We start from the raw sequence: 21,502 nt of genomic DNA on the forward strand, positions 1-21,502 counted from the left end.
CATCTTTCTTTCTAGAGAAATGATATCAACGCAACCATGTTTTAACAATTGATGTGCAACAGACCAGCTGCGAAAACCCTTTTGCGATGGACGCTAGCAATTCCCTTGCACAAAACTAGCTTGTCTTTTCTTATTTTAATTGGCTTGTCATAGCTTTTTGGCTCAACTCGGTCAGGTTCAACCCAAACCCGTTGGGTTCAACCCAAACGTGTTGGGTTTAACCTGAAAAACAGTCGCTTCGAGTTGAGTTCAGCTTGGGGTCGGGTTCAAGGTTGACTTTTCCTAACTTGGGTTGAGTTCAGGTCGGGTTCGGTTTGAGGGATTTGGCAACTCGACCCCAGAAACTCAAATTGGGTCAGTTTGAACTAGGGTTAGGTCGGGTTGAACCTCGTCAGGTTGGAAATCAGGTTAGGTTGGGTTTAGGTTGAGTAAATAGTTCCTCTAGTTGGGTTCAGGTTGGCCTCATCCCAACCCAAGTTGTAACCCTAATATTTGGGAATTGCCATAACAGTTTGACAGCTCTTTAAATAATAAAAGACGAGATGGGTTCTCTTATTCACGGAGGAAAAGAGATCGTTAACCCAATCTCAAGTGAATAACTAACATAGCAGGCCTGCTGCAGACGTATTTCGCACTGACTGGGCAATCATATCCGTCCGATCAGTCGACTATTTTGTCTTATTGAATGGGAACCTTATTGAAAAGTTCAAGGGGCCATTTGGATAAGCAAATTTTAGATTCCATGTTTTAGTTTGAAAACAGTGTAAAAGAGGGTTCATGATCAAGCTACTGTATGGTGTCCTGACAGCGTTTCTTGGATTTTGAGTAAGAAATCTCTCTCCTATCCTGAGATTTCTAAAACCTGGAAAAATATTACGATCTCCTGCTCTCTTGTTACCGGAAAGAAGGGCGAGAAATCCGAAAACGACAGCTGGTCTCTTTCTTCTCTAGTCTCCCATCTACAATTTTGAGAAAATCTAAAATTATAAAATCCGCATAGCCAAACGGCCCCTAAGAGTCTGTATATACCAGAAATTTCCAGGATTGTCTGGTCTGTTAGATTTGCACACAATCAGGGCCCACCATTTGATGTACATCCAAAAGTGAAAGTGAATAGTCTATAATATACACACGGGCAGTGATAAATCGACCCCCATATAGGGCAGTGCTGAGAGAGAGAGAGAGAGAGAGAGAGAGAGAGAGAGAGAGAGAGAGAGAGAGAGAGAGAGATGGGGCTGATTTTAGATATTAGGAGGTCAATTTATCACTGGCCTATACACAAGTGCTTTGTATTCACTATTGAGAATAAGGTAAAGTTTATTTAACTATTAAAAACCTTGTGAATGGAAATTTCTTTATAACTAATGAATACCTTTTCATTTGCAAGTTTAGCTCTAATTTTTCATCATAAACATTTAGTCATAAGAAAAGGTATCTTTGGAATGAATAATGTTTGTGCATAAGCACATGCTATGCACAAACATGTAAATTTCTGTCCAACTTTTTTTTTTTTTTTTTTTTGAATTGGTGACGGCAGCCATGGCCCCTTAAATTTCTCTATAGTTATTAACTGCCTTGTAGATATAATTAAATTTATTTGTAGCTAACTTTCAACAGTGAAAATAATATTTCATGAAATATTAGTATGACCAATTGTGGGAGACAGACTAAGAGAGCATGAAGAGCCCCTAAAAATAGGGGGGAAACCCTTCTGAAGTAATGCATTTTTTCACTATTTTTAAATGATTTCTCATGCTCTCTCAACTCATGCCCTCTCAAGTCTCTCCCCCTCCCACCTTCACAGCCCCTCTTTTACAATTGTGCCCACCAATATTTCATAGAATAATTTTTCATGGTTGCCAAACATACCCTCAGTCTATCTTTTGCATGAATAACTATTAAATACATGTAAATTTCTTTATGATATTGAATAACTTCTAAACCTATGTTAAATAACTACATCCTTGGTCTCTGTTTCATCAATCCTTGTTTAGGGTTCTTCCAAGAAAAGATAAACCATTGATTGTTGTAGTCTTTCATCTTATATGTGGGCTGTTTGTTTGGGATGTGACCAAGATCATGTTGGTTATCTCATGATATTCTACAAGATCAACAGTTATGATCTCACATACATGCCCTCTTTGGGCTCCATTGCACACCTGAAAATTTCCTTTTTACCATCGATTGTAAAAGGGACTTTCTGCATAGACATTCTCATACAAATAATTTTACAAATAGCTTCAAAATCTCCTAAAAGGTAAGACTCAGACAGAAAAAAAATGGAAAACCTAACCATCCAATAGTCCTAATCTACCAATTTTTTGTCAAATTAAAGAAAGAAACAATCCCACTATGATTGGATGATTTTAGAACCATGATCAATGAAGTGCCTTCAGGAGTCTGGCAAAAGAATATAAACCATTGATTTTCATCGGCATTGATCTTACAGATGAGGCGTTCAGATGGCATGGGGCCAAGATCATGTAGGTCGGCTATTGGAGATGCTCAATGGTCTTGATCACACATTTATATTACATGGGACCGAAGGTTAATCACTAGGGTTGTTTTTATTTATTTTGAGAACTGATTGTGAATCCAAAACTGATTATTGGACTAAGTTAAGCCCCTCTTCATTGGGGTTTTGAGAACCGAGTCCAAAACTGATTATGGGAGTCTAAATTGCATTCAATTTTGAGTTCAATAATCAGTTTTGGACTCAAAATCTGTTCTCAAAATCCAAAACGAAGAGGCCCTTAGGCCATGTTTGTTTTAGATTTTAAATTTTGAGTTCAATAATCAATATTGGACTCACAATCGATTATCAAAATCCTAAGGCCCTGTTTGTTTGAGATTATGACAACTGATTGTGAGTGCCAAACCCATTATTGGACTCAGAATTATGTTTAAATTGGGGTCAAATAATCGGTTTGGCACTCACAATCGGTTGTCATAATCTTAAATGAACAGGGCCTAAATGTAATTTTGAGTCCACTAATCAGTTTTGAATTAACAATCGATTCTCAAAATCCGAAACAGAGCACATTTTTCGGTTCAATCATGTTAGCCCATAGAGCGTCCAAATTGAGATGATCATAATTACAAAGATGAAATTCGCTCTAGAGAAATTCTGTAGGAAGCTTCATGATCCATCCCATTCCTTCCCCAAAAGCTTCCGAACACGAGCTCTCCCCTTTCCGACAATTCGAGCCACACTTTCTCAGCTTCCTCTATAGGACATGTACAACCACGACAAGCATCTGAAAGAATCCCTCCTATTTGAATCTCTACAAGATCGCTGTTATATACATCTTTCCTCTCTTTTATCTCACGTGTCTTCTTTCTCTTACTGAATTTCTTCAAGATGAGGATCTTAAATTTTCTCATCAATTTGTGAGGGAATTCGAGCAAGACGAGAAGAAGGATCTGGATGATGAGGCATGGACAACAACAACATACCACGATGCAATCTGCAGCCAATAAGTTGGGGTCTTCCATGGAACTTAAAATGTTATGAAAATGAGGAGATGAAGAGGGAGGCAAAAGAATAAAAGATGATGCTGTATACTTGTATCTTTGAGAAAGCCCTTTCTTGGAGTATGAAGAGGTTTCTTGTTTTGGAAGGAAATATTAAGGGTGACGGAAGAAGCATAGACTTCAAACTTTGGAAGGGAAAAACTTCAAAGAGGAGTATGACTTGTAACTGCAACCATAAATGAGGAGTAGACCTTTTGTGATACCCGGATAATCAGAAGAAGAATGATATATCCGGGTAAATCATCTAAATAGAATGATCCTAACCCTCTTATATAAAGATGTTTCTCTAATGTGCAGTCCCTCCACCGATCGAAGGGTTAGGATCACCCTATGGAAATGATTTTCAGGTTACAGCATATTTACATTGTGGCCCAACAAATGAACGGTTTGGATCATCCTATGAAGTGGGCCCAATGTACTTCTTGAAAAGGGATTTGCTAGTGTCCATCGCAGAAGGCATTTCACGGATGGGCTGTTGCATGTGAGAGCAGCATCTGGCTCACTTTATAGCAGATTTTGTTTTTTTTGTTGCGGTCGGAACAAGCAGAAGTTTCAATCCTATTGACATAGTAACTGGAAGTGGAATAATAGGTATGATCCATGCATATTAATATATGGGTTGCATAAACAAATCAACACATGCAACGGCCCATCCGCGAAATGCCCTCTGCAATGGATGCTAGCAAATCCTGTATGATAAATGACAACTGGCAAAATTTTGGGTCCCAAAAGGCATAGGGGGCGATATAGTTCAAAAAATAAAAAATAGAAAAGGCAAAGGGAGCAAGTACGTGAAATCAAGACCTTTGATCTCGAGAACACTACAAGATGACACACATGATCTTGGTCCCATTCCAATAATCAATGGTAAAAGTGTTAAAGTATAAAAGATTAATTAACGCCTTCTGCAACAGCTTAAGCTTTTGGAGTAATTGGTAGCTTCACATGGTATTAGAACCAGGTCCAGATTTCAAAACTCCTTGATATCAAAATTCAACATCTAATGACTAACCCAAAAGAGGGGCCACATGTGCCATGTGTAGGCCAACACTAAAAAGAGGGGCCACATGTGGGGCGAGGGTTAAAGTATGAAAGATTAAATAATGCTTTCTCGAGTGGCTCAAGCTTTTGGAGTAATTGGTAGTTTCACAAAAGGGGCTAGGAACATCTGATGGAGGTGTTCTCTTGGCTTTTGGCCTGATTTGGGTGTCGGATCACTGAAATGATCATGTGAAGAAGTGGGAACCACCAGATGGATGGTCCAGAATCCAGATAAATCAAAAGTGGGACCATAGATCCAAAACCCATCATAATATTAACAGACTATAAATCTAAGGTGAATATCAAAATCCAAAATTACCAAATCATAGATGGTACTTTCACTTACTGCAAGATAAACGAGGAGAGGCGAAAGACATCAACTTGGCAAGCTTTGCATTACTAAGAATGCAATCTCCTTCTACTTGTTCCTCTTCTTCTTGGTGTATCACATTTCTACCTTCTGTCAATACACCATGCATTCGCAGTCCACTCTCTAGTTCAGTGACTTCATCTTCTCTTCTTACTACTCCGTCAAAGCATAGATATCTTCCACAAGCTCCATGATCAATAGCTTCGTACACACGGACGTGTGCGTCTGCAACTTTTTTCACATCCGCAGTGGCCAGGACTCCCCGTTGCAACATGATTCTCCAACCTACATATGAATTCCAAATGAAATAAGGCCCTGTTTGGATTGCAAGAAAATCATTAATGATGGAATTTTTTTTCTTGGAAATTTTTTTTGTTCCCTAAATTTAGAAGGAAATGATACGATTTCCGTTACTTTAGAGAAATATTATCAGGGATTTGGCAATTTCGTGGAAAGCCATTTTGCAGCTGACTTTTGCACAAGGAACAGGCACGCCTAAGAAGAAGTAAATGAAAAAGACAAAATCTGCCGTAAATTGTTGGGGTTCCACCCAAAAGCAAATAGTCCCACATGGATAAGTGAACTGGATGGGGATGGGTTATAAGGATGGGTTATAAGGGAACGGGCATCCTCTCTCTCTCTCTCTCTCTCTCTCTCTCTCTCTCTCTCTCTCAGCTAGCTTTTTAGGGGTGGGTTCTACCCTGTTAAGTTACCTACAGTGAGCGGTTTCACGAAATTGCCTAGCAAATCCCTATCAGCGATTAAATTGAATGTCCCTCTAAGTAAAAATTGATCAGGGTTAGTTCAAGTTAACCTTTTGTGTGTAAAAAAAGGAACTTTTAGAAATATTTTCCTTTCCAAGCTTTTGCAGAAAATTCCTGCAATCCAAACGGGGCCTAAGAGAATGATTTGCTAACTATAGTTACAAAACATTGAGTGGTCAAGATAATTTTGTAAGAGCTCGTATTTTAAAAAAAATGCCCACAGATCCTTATTTTTTGAAGTATTTTCTGATCAGCATTGAATATTATCACGTGAAAATACTCTTCAGTCAAAGTCTAAAAACATTTTTGTGGAATTTTTTATTCTTAGGGCATGTTTGGCTAAGCCGTAAATTACTTTTATGGAAATTTTCGTGGCTCACTTTTTCAGGATAGAACAGCCGAGATTTTATATGGTGGCGGACCTTTAGATGAAAGGTCGGAGAGAGAAAACCCCCCACGGTTGATTTTTATCCAACAAAAGCCCCCATTTTTTCTTTTGTTGGATTAAAAATCATAGGTGCCGAGTTTTCTCTCTCTCCTCTCTTGTTTCCACACGGTTGGCTACCATTAATTTCTCAGGACAGCCACCTCTTAGCAGATTTTGTCTTATTCATTTTATTCATCCGTGATGGCTGTTTTCTCATGAAAAAGGGATCCGCGAAATGACTTTTTGCGAAATTGCCTAGCAAATCCCTTGAAGATAAATCATGTTTAACTTCAAAACAACTTGCATATAATAATAATAAGATCATATGCAAAAAAATTGAAAGCATCCAAAAGAGGTTCTATGTTGGGCGCCTGAATGTGACCGGTTTTTACCTTTAAGATAGGGAATGGATGCTGCGGCATCAGCAGATGTAACCTTGGGAAAAATGAGAAGGGCGGGGCAAATAGTAACCAGCTTCACTTTCATTTGGTCTGATTTTCTCCAAGCAACCTTCTCTGCCATCGTCTTACCCAAGGCAAGCCAAAGCTGCTCTCCCAAGAAACAGGCTCCATTTCAAATGACAAAGCAAAAAATAACTTCTAATCTTCATTTCATTAGCCTTCTAAATGATCCAAATAGAAACCATTAACACGGAATTTCCAATTTTTATGTGTAAGTTTCACATTTGTGACCAGTTCCTGAAATTATCAGGTGTGGGGCCCAATCAACCAAGTTGGTGGTGATCACACATTAAAAGATTAACTTTGCATCCAAAAATCAATTTTAGACTAAAAATCCCAAGGCCCTGTTTTGCTGTTGTCTTGAATTTGATTCCAAAACTGATTATTGGACTTAGATTAAAGTTTAAATTTGATTCTAGTAATCAGTTTTGGACTCAGATTAAGTTTCACATTTTAGGTTACATTTGTTCTCTAAAAGAGGTCGGCAAAGCCTCCTTTCACGACTCTCGCACGCAAGCACGCAGGAGAGGTTTGTTTCCTGCTTGGGGATAACCATTAGCATTGAGATCAATCACCACACCACCTCTATCATACATTTGACATTACACGACGCGAGAGCGCATGGTCAACACACACCTACAGCGCCTACGTTCCGCTTGCAGCCAATACAACCATCAACGCTAGTGAGACGGAGCAACATCCTCGCTAGTTAAATACCTGTCTTTTATCTTTTCTATTTTGTTTGATTTTTTAAAGTTAGTGCGGTAAAACGACCAATTATATACCATCGCAAAAGGCATTTCGCAGATGATCTGTCCCATGTAAGACCAGCCACACAGGCTCACTTTTCAGCAGCTTTTGTCTTGATTCATAAGGTGACATGCGACAGACCATCTGTGAAATGCCTTTTGCGATGGACGCTAGCAAATCCCTTTCTAATATTATTATAATCATTATTTGCAAATAATATTTGAGTTCGAAACTATTTGCATATAAGATTAGGGAAGTGATATACTTGCCCCCTTTTCTATCCTGGTGCACTCCCTATAGTGTATTTTTTTGTAAGGGAGAAGGGCGGAGGCACATATAGCATGAGGGGGGCCATGGCCCGCCAATGACTTGCAAAATCTATTTTATATTGCATGCGTGTACATGCATGCATAGCTAGTTTAGTGGCCATGGCCCACCTATTGACCAATATTAGCCTGGCCCCCCAAGTGTAAATTCCTGGCTCCTCCCCTGGAGGGGGTGAATATATCATTTTCCTAAGTTTATATTGAATTAATTTTTAGAGGTATGAATGAAGAACCTAAAACAATTTTATACCTTGTTATCTCTACAAAATTGTTCGTCGCTCCAGCAATTCTCGTCCACCACTCTGGCAACAACGCCATTATTCTGCCAAATAGAAGCGAGCAAAGAGGAAGTAAGAATGCATCTTTTCACACAGGCCGCCTGCCCGCAAGCTTCGATCACATTCTCCGCTCCTTCTGCTTCCATCAATGCCATCCGTTCCTAAACAGCCATTAGTGTAGCAGTAAAATTAGGAGGAGAGAAATATAGATTCTAATTCCTTAACTTTTTCTCCTGATTTGAAAGGAAAGTCCCGTCCAACACGCCTTTCATTTGGAAAATTTACGGCTCAAAAGGACTGACATGTAAATTTTTATTTTTATTTTTCCCACCTTTTTCGCATCCCTAATGCATAATAAATACAATATATCAGGGGAAACTTAGGTGGTCATCGAGGTTAGTGCATTAAAACCTTATAAATGTAAATTTCTATCTAGCTATTAAATATTTTATACATGTAAATTTTTCAATAGTTATTAGATGTAAATTTCATTGAACCTATTAAGTACCTTAAATTTTTACTGTATCAAAATTTAGTTAAGTAGCACTTAAACATTTTCAAAAGACACTGCGGGGCCCACTTCATAGGTGATCCATCCAAACTGTTCATTTGATGGGGGCTGTACCCCAAAAATCATTTCCATAGGATGTTCCATAAATCGGAGGGGGTTAGGAACATCGTATGGAAATAATTTTCTGGGTGCAACCTAGGGCTGGCAATTTCACCCGAAAAAGAGGGGATCCGCCCCGCCCCGCCCCGTTTGGGTCGGGGATTCCCCGATTTGATAGGGGGAAGGGGAATTTAAAAATTCCCCGGTGCGGGGAGGGGAAGGGGAAGGGGATGTAGTTGTCCCCTCCCCTCCCCGCCCCGCCCCGCCCCTCCCCGCTCGCCCCGTTAATCAATGCCATTTTTTTGTATATTTTTAAGTGTTTTTTTTTTAGGAAAACTACTAGAAACTCTGTGGATCGGCTACAAGATTCCCCCAAACATAAACTTAGCTTGTCTTTTCCTTTTAATTAGCTTCTGAGAGCATTTTAGGAACTATAATAACCTTTTGACAGATGTTGAAATAATTAAGACAAGCTGAGTGTATGCCATTATCAAAAAATCGTAGTGCCAACATTGGTGGCGAAAATAAAATAATAAATTGCATTTTTATTTTGGTTAGGGACTTAGGGTTTCCTTAATTCCTTCCCACGAAAGAAACATTGCTCAGGTTAGGGACACAGTTCAATATTTGCATTTTGGTGATTCCCAAGCCTCTAAACATTGCTCAGGCATCTATTTGGGTTTATAACGCCTGTTGGTGCAACTGCTGCGAGGGCACTCAAGAGTCAAGTTAGTACTTCAAGGGATTTTGCTATCTTCTGAAGAGTAAGAAATATATCTCCTTCGTCTACAAGTATGTTAGTTTATAACATTTTTATATATTGAAATTGCATCAAGTTGATTAGGGACACCCATCATCAGTGTATCAATGACTAAAGAGGGGGTGATGTTGGAGCGGGGCGGGGCGGGGATTTTGTCCCCGAAGGATGCTGGGAGGGGAAGGGGATTAGATATTCCCCGCGGGGAGGGGAGGGGGATTCCCCATCATCCCCGCAGAGGGGAGGGGAAGGGGAGGGGGGGAATTCCCCGCAAAGGGGAAGGGGTAGGGGACCTCAACATCCGGCCCCGACCCGCCCCGTTGCCAGCCCTAGTGCAACCTATTTAATTACGCTGTGGCCCAGCAAATGAACGGTTTGGATCATCCTATGAAGTGGGGCCCACAGTATATTTTGAAAGTTATGTGCTATTTAACTAAATTTTGATGCAGTAAAAATGTAAGGTACTTAAAAATTTTGAAAGATACTGGACTTCACTTGCACACACCATATGCAATCTCGATAAAGAAAGAACATAGATTTTATAATCCAGGATTGTAAAATCCTGGATTTTGTAAGCTATAAAGCCTGGGATGTGCATTTTCAGGATTGTAAAATCCAGGTTTTTAAATTCTAGGTTTTAGTTTATAAAATTCAGGCTTTAGATTGTAAAATCTAGGATTTTACAATCCTGGATTATAAAATCCATATATCCAAACGGCCCTTTTGAAGCATAGAAAACTAACCGAATATCCAGAAATGCCTTTAGGATCAATAAAGGAAGAGGTGTGGAAAACTGCATGACAACCTCTAAATGCTTCGCAAAGGCTACTCAAATCCCCCATCTTTGCTATTACCACACTCTCCACCCTCTTTATCCATTCTCCCCTCCCTCTCAAATCCTCCAAATCCTCTGCTCCAAAACTCACAAATATGAGAAGAAAATAAAAAAAGGGAAAAATATAGTTACACCCCTCAACTTTCTAACATTTTCAACTCTAACCCCGACTTTTAAAAGTCACCAACTACACCCCCGAGGTTCAATTTGCATGAGGTAGACACCTCTTTTGAAACACTATCGATGCTCATGAAGACCCCATGCCCCCTCCAAACCCCATACCTGAATCCAAACGCTACCAAAAACACAGTGGGCCTACATTGTTTGGATGATCCAAAGCGTTTATTTGATGAGCCCTGACATAGATAGGGTGTACCCAAAATATCAGCTCCATAGGATCATCCTAGCCCTTCGATCTGTGGACGAACCGTCAACCGAAGGGGTCTACCTTATACAAATTGAAACCTCAAGGGGTGAAGTTAGTGACTTTAAAAGTCAGGATTATGGTTGAAAATGTCAGAAACTTGAGGGGCTGTATCTGTATTTTTCCCAATAAAAAACCATCCATCCAGAGAGAGAGAGAGAGAGAGAGAGAGAGAGAGAGACCTGGGTTTTGGAGGATAAGTCGGACTCTGTATCCACGGGCCAAAAGTTGCTCAACAATGCAAATGCTCAAGTAGGAATTGGCACTTGTAACACACACTAGCTTCGTTTCATTTGTGCTCAGATTACAAGAAAAAGGTTGAAGGGTAAATGGGGTTAGGAGGGTTGGTCTCGAAATTACAACCTCGCCTCTCCAACTCTGCATCCTTGCGTTTTGATTTCTCTCTCAATGTGACTCTCCTACTTCTCTTGCTAATTTTAATGGAGAAAAGAGGAAGGTTGGCACGTGAGGTAGGTGAAGAAGAGTAGATACGTAGAAAATCCAAGCATGAATATGTTGGATTGGTCCTCTCACAGAAGTGGTCATTCAGTGGGCCCCATTATTATGATGCAATAGAGCTTAGACTAACTCTTTTTCTTTTCTTGTTTTCTCTGGAGAATTCTAAACTCACTGGAGACCTCACAAAAAACAGTTAGCACGCGTCAACAAAGTGCACTTAATACTCTTTGACTTGCAGCTCTGGTGACGTGCAGCCAATGAGGCAATCGGGGAGCCTTTTTAGCTGATTTTTGGAAGGGCGCCCTTGAGTTTAGCATACTGCTTTGTTTAATTGTTCATTGGTGGAATCATCTTTATCACAGGACAATCGTTAACCCTACTATAATGTGATTTAGAAGTTGTTGAGCAGTCCATCCAGAGATGGGCCCACGTACCTACACGGCTACAACACCAACTCAAATGCAAACTCTACAAGAGTTTTAATTAGAATGGGATATAAGATTCCTACTTGGAATAGGAAGTGATAGGGAAATATCGAGGAACAAAATTAGGAGTGATTTATCGAGGACAACATCTCCCACACACCCTGGGCAATAATTCATGAAAATGACCAAAATACCCTAATTCACAGAAAATAACAAAAATACAATTATCTCATGGAAAATTAATCAAAATATCCCTACCTCGAAGAAAATATCCAAAATACCCTTACGCAAAGTTTGTGTATCCATGATGAATTTGAAAAAAATAGAAAAAAATGAGAAAATTAAAAAAAATACTTTAAAAATATATAAAAAAAAAAAAAAACAAGAAAATCCTATTTAATAAGAAATAATACTCATATAAAATAAACAAAAAATATAACTATCTCATAGCAAATGGCCAAAAACACATATCTCATAAACAATGGCCAAAATATCCACATTTCATCTTTGTTCCTTCAGGACCACCTCGGTTCTGTTTTTACATATATATATATATATATATATATAATCTGTTGCCCTTTTCAAAAAAAAAATATCCACATTTCATGGAAAATTGACCAAAAATATCCCTATCTCAAAGAAATTATCAAAATACCCCTACACAAAGTTTGTGCATCCACAGTGAATTTTAAAAAATTTTAAAAATGAGAAAAAAAGAAGAAGAAAAACTCAAAAGCACCCTTATTTTATAAGAAATCACAAAAATATCCATATCTCAAAGAAAATGACCAAAGTACCCATATCTTATAGCAACTGACCAAAAAACATATATCTCATCAAAAACAAAAATAAAATACCTCTACTACTTGTAGTTCAAAATCAATTTTATCATCCAAATATGATTTTGTTCCAAAAAAGAGACAAATTAATTTTTTTATGTAAGTTACGAAATATGATTCTGATTACAAAGAACTAGAAATAGAATAAAAATCAGAATCAATATTCAGAATAAAAAACAGAATCATAATAATAGTCAAACACACCTTTGGATTGCATAGCTAAAAAATAAACCATTTAAACCAAGTATTTAACGACTTCTTTTTCCAATAAATCCGGATCGCTGCATGCTGATATAATGTGCAGGAAAGGAATCAGGAATTAAACCATCTAAGGTGAAGTTTACCACATCAATGATTCAGATCAATTCTAAATAGCCCCATACATAAAATAGAAACAAAGAAGTATCATAATACAATGAATCCAGGATGCGAGTGATCATTCCCTTATATGTAGTTGGGTTCGAATTTTGAACTCAGTTCACATGGACGAATATTTTGATTCTCAATAAAAGTCTACATCATAAGTGGAAATGTCCATATCCTGATATTACATTTTCTAGAATTCAGTATACTAGAGAGTTGAAAGTTGAAACCACTTTAACCTCAAGAAGAACAATACAATAACACCAGAAAAGGTGAAAGATATATTGAGATGATTGAAGTAAAAACTACCTTTTTTATGAAGTACGTAAAAACAACTATTGAGAAGGTCATTTTGACATTTCAAAGCCTATGTCTATCAATTTATCAGGTAAGGGGACGTTTCGCATCATGAAAATCCGCAAACACATGTTAGCTCTACGTGGGTTTAGCAATAGGACAGTTCTTGGACCTGAACAAAACTTTAAAAGAATGAAAAATTTAAGATATAAAACGTAATTTTTTTTGGGCATTTGAAAAATCAAAAGAAAGTGTTATTGACAGATCAGAAAATAACAAGAAAAAATGCATCTGTAAAAGGATTCCCATCAATTAAGGAACGAAAATTGAAAAAAAAAAATGTGTAACATTATGTAAAGAGTGAATTGAACCTGGTTACAATTCCCTGTCAACTCTCCAGCCAGTTTGGCTCAAATCAGTGCTGTAATCTTGACTACCAAACGCCATTCTCTGAAACAATCTAATTTCAGCAGATTGCTCTGCTGAATTGAAGAGTTCACTTTGACCAGGTCTGATACCATTGTTTAGATCCTGGGAGTCAGATATACCACTTAGGGTTCTCACCACCTAAGAACAAAATTTGCAATGCATTATTTATTTATTTATTTTCTTCCCATCTCAGGACATGTATAATCTATTGTACTTTGAAATTACCTGCACCATTCGAGGTCTCTTAGCAGCAGAATGCCGGACACATGCTGCAGCTGCCTCGATCATCAAAAACATTTCACTCTCAATATAGTTCTTTTCGAGCCTTGGGTCAATTAAACCTTCAAAGCCTCCATTATCCAGAACCTGGCCCAGCAATGGTCTAGCCTGCAAGATAAGGTTGGCAATTCGATCAGGACTATGTCAATATGTTTCATGAATTCCATCTCTTAGTGGGTAGTAGAGTATGTTTTAGCACAGCAATAATCCGTAATTTTATTAGGCCCTGTTCGTTTGGCATAGTGACAACCTATTGTGAGCCCCAAACCGATTATTGGACTCAACCTTGAGAGGTCTGGGGCTCACAATCGGTTGTCATAATCCCAAACGAACAGGGCCTAAAAGCATTGTGGTCTTTTTTGATAAAGTGAAACATAAATAAAGAATAAATCCAAAACTTATACAGAACAGAAATGTTGAATACATGATTAGTAAGGGTTAAAATGGCAGGTGGTTGATCAAGCCCATCTACACTGAGATTCACAGTACCAGCTGAAAGTTTCATCTTACTTTAACTACTGAGCTCATCCTCAGTTAGACACCTGATTAAATGGGAGGCTTTATTGCAATGTTTAGATAAGAATTTACATAAAAAAAAAATTCATAATATATAGTTTCAAAGAGATGAGAATCTACATAAAGATTTCATTTTGTCATAATATATGCTTTCAAAAAATCAAATGTTCAATTAACTTGGTGGTAAATAGACAATGACAGGTGCAACAACTGTATGTCCCGGAGGACCCGAACCACTACTAATATAGTAGCTAATTATGTCACTTGTCATCCTGAAGAAAGTGACCTGAATTATTTTTTTTTGGTAAGTAGAACTGCATTAGAAATTGTAAGAAAGGTGTAGAAAAACCTGAAAAGTGAATACATTGAAGAACTCCCGACAATATTCCCCAGATCACCCTCATTATCGGAGAGATTGTAGAATCAAAGAGGACCTAGGAATCTTTATATGAATTAGTTCAGTCTCTTCCTCATTAAATGCTATTTGTTTCTCTATACCCTACTCTTGAATTGCCATTCTGTAGGCTCCACAAAATCACTTTTTATATACATGAGCTTTCCATTTAGTTAAAGAAACAATTTGTCTTCATTCTTTTTTCCTTGTTCTAATAGGTAATAAGAGATTTTTTTTCTAATTTTACGCACAGCTTTATGTGGATACATACATGAAACAGATCATCATGCATGGAAGGAGTAAAAAGGAAGGGCCAACAATCGCCTGAAAATTTGAAGCCATGATGATATCATCCAACGGGTCCAAATTGTCTGTACAGCATAGGACCTGGAGAAGCCAATCACGTTTTGTTTGCTAGTAATCATGGGTAGTATTTCAAAAGCTTAAGAGTTGGTTTAGGCCCCCAGGCATGACTATATGGGCAAAAATAGGGCAGCAACTTAGCTTTTCATACTTTAGGGATCCTTTATGACTTTGTTTAGTCTGAAGTTGGCTGTCTATATATTCAATTTCAGGGGAATTTTAGTAATTTTTAGTTTATGCTAGTGTTAGAAGTGGTCGTGCTATATAACGGGGGTTTTGGTCCTTCTGACCAAACCCATATAAATATGAATTGTTATCTGTATTTTTTTATGATAATTCTTTATTTCTTAAGTTCTTCATATTAAAGATAGATTTTACATGGTATCAGAATGAAAAGATCAAGATCCAAGGTCGCCCATCTCCAACAAGGTACATTTCTATTTCTTCTTCCTCTAGTTCATTAATCACTCTTAAAAGTTCTCTCATCTCTCTTTCATTCTTCACACCTCTTTCATTACACAACCAAATCCCCCATGTTCTTTCTTTTGTTTGGCTTTAAACTCACTCCTCATTTCCATCCACACCACAGTTACAAAATTTGCCAATTCTATGAAAGTCGAAAAAATAAACTGCGAATTTGTTGTATGGCATTTCAAAGTCTAAAAAATATGAGATTAATTGAATAAAACATGGATTTTTTTATTAAATTACAAATTTTCTGATTAAATCATGACTTTTAAATAAAATAGGTGAACTTTGAGTTAAAAGAAAAAAGAAAGAAAAGAACAACATAGCTTTAAACCTTGAGACTGCCCCTATTGTGAGCCCAAACATACTGCTTTTCCTTCAACATTTTGCCTGAAAATCCATTGTTGTTGTCCAGGCTACAAAGCTGCCAGAGGCCTGACACCAGCATTGCGACCTCCGTCATCAGCACATGACGGCAACCACGATTGGCACGACCTTCATCTTCGAGCTTTTGCTGGGCGACTCAGGTTTGACACCCTACCAGGCTACCACCATCACCATTGTAGCGACTTAACGAGGAAGGGATAAAGCTTGCAGGGGTTATCTTCCCGTTAGAGGTTCTTTGTAGTTTGGATTTGTGTGTGTGTGTGTAACAGACAGATGGGTTTGAAAGGCAGTGTTAGGGATGCGTGAAGAGGAAATATAACTAATTAAACAAAGAGGACTTATGTTCTTTCAAAAAACATGAGTGCTTAAAATACCCTTCAAACTTCTATAAATGAGTAAAACCAATAAAAAATAAGGTCAACAAGGCAAAACATCAAAATAGAACAGTTGGAGGGGCATCAAAGGGCAGCCCAGTGCACGAGGAATTGACAACTAAAATAGAACACCCACCGGAACGAAATTGACAACTAAAATAAGCAATCTTACGATAAATACATAAGCCACAGCCAACAGACTACAATCAGAAGAATTGATTTGATGAAAAGATGGGGACTTAGAATCCATGAGAAGAAATGGAGAAAAGGAAGCCTAAGAATACGGGGGATGTAGAAATATGAAATGTTGATCCAGATTTGTTACACTCTTTCGCCATTGTACAATTCCCATTGATTGGGAAATAATGCTATCCTTTAATGTTATTAAATTTAACAAATGCATAACATTCATTTTGTGCAATATTTACCATTTGCCTCATTTCCTCATAATTTGAAAATTACACATTCAGTTAGAACCAAGGTTTTAAATTTCGGTTTCGGTACTACTTTCGGACCCCACTGAAATCCGAAATTCTGAACCGAAATTCCAAAATTTCGGACCGATATTACCTAAATTTCCAAAATTTTGGACCGAAATTCCGAAAAATTTAAAACCATTGTTAGAACTTAGGACTCGTGTATGAGTCCAATATGTAGATTATTGCCAATTTCATCTGGCCAATAAAACCCCAAAAGTGGGAGGTTTCAGGCTGAAATGAGATGTTGAAATGAAAATTAATGACTTGAACAAAGGGTTACATAGGAAAAGAGCTTACCCATTCAACGAGACTCTCATCACCCAAGGGTTGGGATGCATCAACAGGCTTGCGTCCAGTAATAAGTTCCAACAGCACAACTCCAAAAGAGTAAACATCAGACTTGTCGGTCAACTTTCCACTTGAGGCATACTCCGGAGCCAAATATCTGGATGACAATACCATTTCATTTGTCAGATCTTTATAGGAACATAACATATCAATTGATTATGTTCTGAAAGAATCTATTTCAAGTAAGTGCTCATACAAGGACTATGCTCAAAATTTTAGCAGATTCCCTAATTAAGCATAGTTCCCTACCCAAAGGTTCCCATTACACGTGTAGATACATGTGTGAAAGAATCCAGGGCCAATTTTGCTAGCCCAAAATCTGACACCTATTACATCAAAAATGATTTCAACATTAAAAACTAGAATTATTAGCATATAGAAAAATAAGATAATGATGGAATTGTAACATAAAGTAATCAGCAAAGTGCAGTTTTCAAAATGTTGGAAATACCCGAGCTTCAAAGTTGTTATCTAAAAGAATGTTCGATGACTTGATATCTCTGTGAATAATTCGAGGATGGCCTGATATATGCAACAACAAAAGAAAAACAGAAACCAAAAGCTTAGTAATAAACAACAAAAGGCAAATGGTAATATAAAAAGGAGAATTGTATCAAAATAACTAATACAAAAGACAAAAAATTACAGTCTTCATGCAGGTATGCTATTCCACGAGCTGCACCGGCAGCAACCTTAACCCGGGTTGCCCAGTCCATAACCGGCCTTTCTTCCCCTGCAAAATGCAGAACAAGGATTAACATACCTATCCCTTGGATCCCTCGATATAAAAAACTAGACCTTCACTCCCGCATACAACTAAAACTTTGCGAAGAGAAATGCAAGAGATCCGCATACAACTAAAACTTTGCTAAGAGATATCCAAGAGATTAGTGATTGCATGTTTGTGAAGCAAGCCAAGCAAAGCTGAAAAAGTATCTTACCATGAAGATGATAAAAGAGCGTATTGTTTGGGACATACTCATATACAAGCAATCGTTGATGCTCAGATATGCAGTATCCGACAAGTGAAACCAAATGACGATGGTGTATGTGACCAATAATCTCAACTTCTGCTCTAAACTCACGCTCCCCCTGACCACCACCAACTTTGAGCTGTTTCACAGCCACTTCTCTTCCATCTGATAGGTATCCTTTGTACACACAACCAAATCCACCTTCACCCAAAAGATTGTGCTCTGAAAACATGTTTGTGGCATGCAATAGCTCTTCATATGTGAACCATGATCTTGAATTGAAGCCACCTTGATCTGACAGTGACAGCACATGTGAGAATCCACTGCTGCCTGAGCCACTTCCTATAAGAGGAGCCGATGACAGAGTCTTTGAATTGGATAAATCTGAAGAAGGAAAGCAAGCCCCAATGAGTTAGACTGTAAGGACACCCTTATCAATAACCCATGGTACATTGACTGTAAAATGCAAGTTGAAAAATAAAAGGCTGCTAATAAGCAATACTAGGCAGTTTGTAGTTTCAAATTCAAAAATGGAAGCACAATAAGCTCATAAGAGAACCATTCAGTAAAAAAAAAAAAAAAGGAAGCCCATAAGAGAACAGCATCATAAAAGAGCAATAGAAGAGTGCCTGTGTACTACCTGAAATCTGGGAAGAAGTGAGCTGTGTAAGGATAGTATGGCCTCCATGAAATCCAGCCGCCTTTCTCTTTCGCTTCGCACGCAAACACACTGCGAATCCGATGGCACAGAGCAGTACAAGACCTACTACTACAGAACCAATTGTCGCCGCAATTCTAGTCCCACTCCCACCATTTGATGGGGAGCTTGTGTCTCCAGGTGCTGGCGTTGTGATTGATGGCGTTTGGGGGGTAAGACCGTTACCAGGTGGAGTAGCAGGAGAAGGCGGGGATGGACTAGAGGGAGTTCCGCTGGTGGATGGATTACTTGAAGGAGAAAGTGGGGATGGAATAGAGGGAGTTGCGCTGGAGGATGGATTACTTGAAGGAGAAGGTGGGGATGGAATAGAGGGAGTTCCGCCGATGGATGAATTAGTTGAAGGAGGAGGAGAGAGCAAAGGCGGTGGGTGATTTCTAGATGGGGGAACTGATACTTGTGTGGGAGAAATTGGAGGGGATGGAGGTGCTAGTTGAGAACCAGGTGGAGTTGGGGCTGGTTGAATAGGTGGAGGTGGATTTTCAGATGGTTTTTTCGATGGTGGTGGTGGAGAATTGGAAGAAGGTGGGTGTGAAGTAGTAATGGGAGGGGGAGGAGGCCGAGGAGGGGAGGCAAGTGGTGGAGACGGTGGTGAAGGTAAGACCGCTGCTGGAGGAGGGGAACGAGGTGGAGGTGGTGATGAATTTGGTGAGGAAACCTTGGGAGGAATATCAGTGGGAGGTGGAGGAGGTGCTAATTGTGGTGGGGGTGAAGATACAGGAGGGGGTGCTAATTGTGGTGGGCGTGAAGATACAGGAGGGGGTGCTAATTGTGGTGGGGGTGATGTTGAAACTGAGGGAGGGGAAAGAAGAGGACGTGGAGGCGGGGAAACTTCGGGTGGAGGAGAGGTTGGGGGTGAAGCAGAAAGAAGAGGAGATGGGGGAGGCGGGGAGAGTGGCGGAGGAGCCTCCGAAACAGCAGGGGGAGGGGATTGAGGAGGTGGGGGTGGAGATGAATTGGTAGAATTTGAAGAAGTTGGTGGATCAGAAGTTGATTTGGGTTGTGATTGTGTGGTGGGTGGGTAGGCTGGTGAAGGATCTGAAACAGGAAGTGGGGATGGTGGTGGGGAAGTATCCAAAGGTGGAGTAATTGGAGCAGGACTAGAAAGCGGTGTAGGTGATGAAGCTGCCATATTCACCCAATTTCGCCCTCGATCAAAACCAAAATCTCCAAACTTTCTAGAGCAATAGCACAATTACCAAGCTTTCTTAGTAAGAAACAACAATAAAAGCTTCATTGACTAGAACCCAATCACCAAAATCTCCAAAGGTTACAGACCAAAGCCCGGATCACCAAATTGCCTAATAAAAAACCCCAAATTTCAGTTCCTCTCCTAATTTCAAAACGGAAAACTTCTGGAGCAAAACACAAATCACGGAACTCTTTCCTGAGCAGAACCCAAATCGCCAAGTACACCTTTAGTAACACCCCAAATCACTGAGAATTCCTTTAGCAAAACCCAAATCACCCAACACTGTTCTCAGTAAGGAAGAAACAAAATCTCCCAAAACGCCAAATCCCTAACTCAACTTACCACAATCCTTCCGAGCAAATGGAATCAGAAAACACTTTTCTCAGTAAAACCCCACTTTTGACAAATCCCCAAAAGAACTAAATCTGCAGCCAAAGAGAAACCAAAAAAAACAAAAACTCAAAAGCTTCTAAATCACTCTAACCAAATGCAGCATGCCATTATCAGCAAAAAGAGCATGTGCCAGAATCCATAGTAAAAAATAAAAAATAAACTCGCCTCTTCCTCTCTATAAATGGCTATCTTTTACTTGTTCATGGACTGAAGCCCTCACCGTCATGTTTGAACTCTCGAATCCAAGTAAACGTGAGAGCGACTCACACGAGAACATCTCCATGAGAATACTTAGCATACCATCATCCAATCATACGATCATAGATGAAGATAAGTTGTGTGTGCTGCATTTTGAGTGGGGTGTTTTTGCAAAAGAAGACATGTACTTGTACTTTCAAGTTTAACAATTTGCAAATATAGTCATGTGAATTTTTCAAATCAGGTGATTCCAAATTACCCGCGGTTGAATTTTCTTAATCATAAAAGGACCAAAATATTATAAGTGAAAAATGAAAATTATCTTGTAAAAAGACCAAAATACCCTGATGCCAACTGATATTATTTTATAGAAGAGAAAAGTACGAAATGGGGCACATGTTTCGAGGAATTACGGATTTCGCGCACCTTTTAAAACAAGAATGACACGCAGACGATTCTTCAAAATCGTGTGGGAAAACGACCCCAATACCTAGGGCTGCAACTCGGGTCGGGCGGGTCGGGTTTTGAAGATCCCAACCCTACCCGAGAAATATCTTGGGTCGGGTTTTTCCCCTGAAAAACGACGATTCCCAAACCCGGCCCTACCCATGATAAATCCAGGGTCGGGTCGGGTCATGTTTTTTTACGTTGACGCAATTTTTTAAGGAAAACTCTTGTTTGGAATGACAACTCAACTCAACTCATAGAAGTAGAAAACTCAAGCATGGCAAACTCTTTAGTGCATTAACTAATAACTAGTCCAAAGAGAATAAATTGATGCATTACCAAATGAAAATGATTATACTCATATGAGATAAACAACAAACTATTTAGTGCATTAACTATTTAGTCGAAACTTGAAACCCTAGAGCTAAAGGGGGAAACAAACAGAAGATGGAAAGAGTCATTGTGATTGTGTGCGTGTGTGAGTTTTACTTTTAAGTTTTCACTTTTAAAATAACAAAGTTTTAATAAAAAAAATGCATTCTATAACTTAAGAAACTCAGGTCGGGTCGGGTTGGGCCCCTTCAAA

The 21,502-nt window shown here is 38.8% G+C and overlaps 2 protein-coding genes across 6 annotated transcripts; both read right to left on the reverse strand.

The window, feature by feature from the left end:
* Positions 1-2,987: 2,987 nt before the first annotated feature.
* Positions 2,988-11,728, reverse strand: LOC143884397 (cinnamoyl-CoA reductase-like SNL6). Its single transcript, XM_077387935.1, has 6 exons — positions 10,760-11,728; positions 10,062-10,228; positions 7,924-8,112; positions 6,529-6,682; positions 4,922-5,230; positions 2,988-3,467 (listed from the first exon to the last, which is right to left on the reverse strand). The coding sequence occupies exons 1-6, from the start codon at positions 10,959-10,961 to the stop codon at positions 3,097-3,099; spliced, it is 1,392 nt and encodes a 463-aa protein (XP_077244050.1). The 5' UTR covers positions 10,962-11,728; the 3' UTR covers positions 2,988-3,096.
* Positions 11,729-12,231: 503 nt separating this feature from the next.
* On the reverse strand, positions 12,232-20,642 carry LOC143884398 (proline-rich receptor-like protein kinase PERK8). 5 transcript variants are annotated; one of them, XM_077387939.1, is made up of 10 exons: positions 20,437-20,642; positions 18,612-20,303; positions 17,939-18,355; positions 17,644-17,730; positions 17,449-17,519; positions 17,247-17,323; positions 16,947-17,094; positions 13,615-13,776; positions 13,332-13,527; positions 12,232-12,841 (listed from the first exon to the last, which is right to left on the reverse strand). In XM_077387939.1, the coding sequence occupies exons 2-9, from the start codon at positions 19,816-19,818 to the stop codon at positions 13,336-13,338; spliced, it is 2,361 nt and encodes a 786-aa protein (XP_077244054.1). In that variant the 5' UTR covers positions 19,819-20,303; positions 20,437-20,642; the 3' UTR covers positions 12,232-12,841; positions 13,332-13,335. The 5 variants fall into 5 exon arrangements, with proteins under 5 accessions (XP_077244054.1, XP_077244053.1, XP_077244055.1 ...); XM_077387938.1 differs by lacking the exon at positions 12,232-12,841 and adding an exon at positions 12,859-13,132; XM_077387940.1 differs by lacking the exon at positions 12,232-12,841 and having other exon boundaries at positions 13,200-13,527; positions 18,612-20,133; positions 20,221-20,303.
* Between the last annotated feature and the right edge of the window lie 860 nt (positions 20,643-21,502).

This window comes from Tasmannia lanceolata, unplaced genomic scaffold, assembly GCF_043159265.1.
Source record: "Tasmannia lanceolata isolate RefF3 unplaced genomic scaffold, GAP_Taslan_0.1 ptg000008l, whole genome shotgun sequence".
NCBI lineage: Eukaryota > Viridiplantae > Streptophyta > Magnoliopsida > Canellales > Winteraceae > Tasmannia > Tasmannia lanceolata.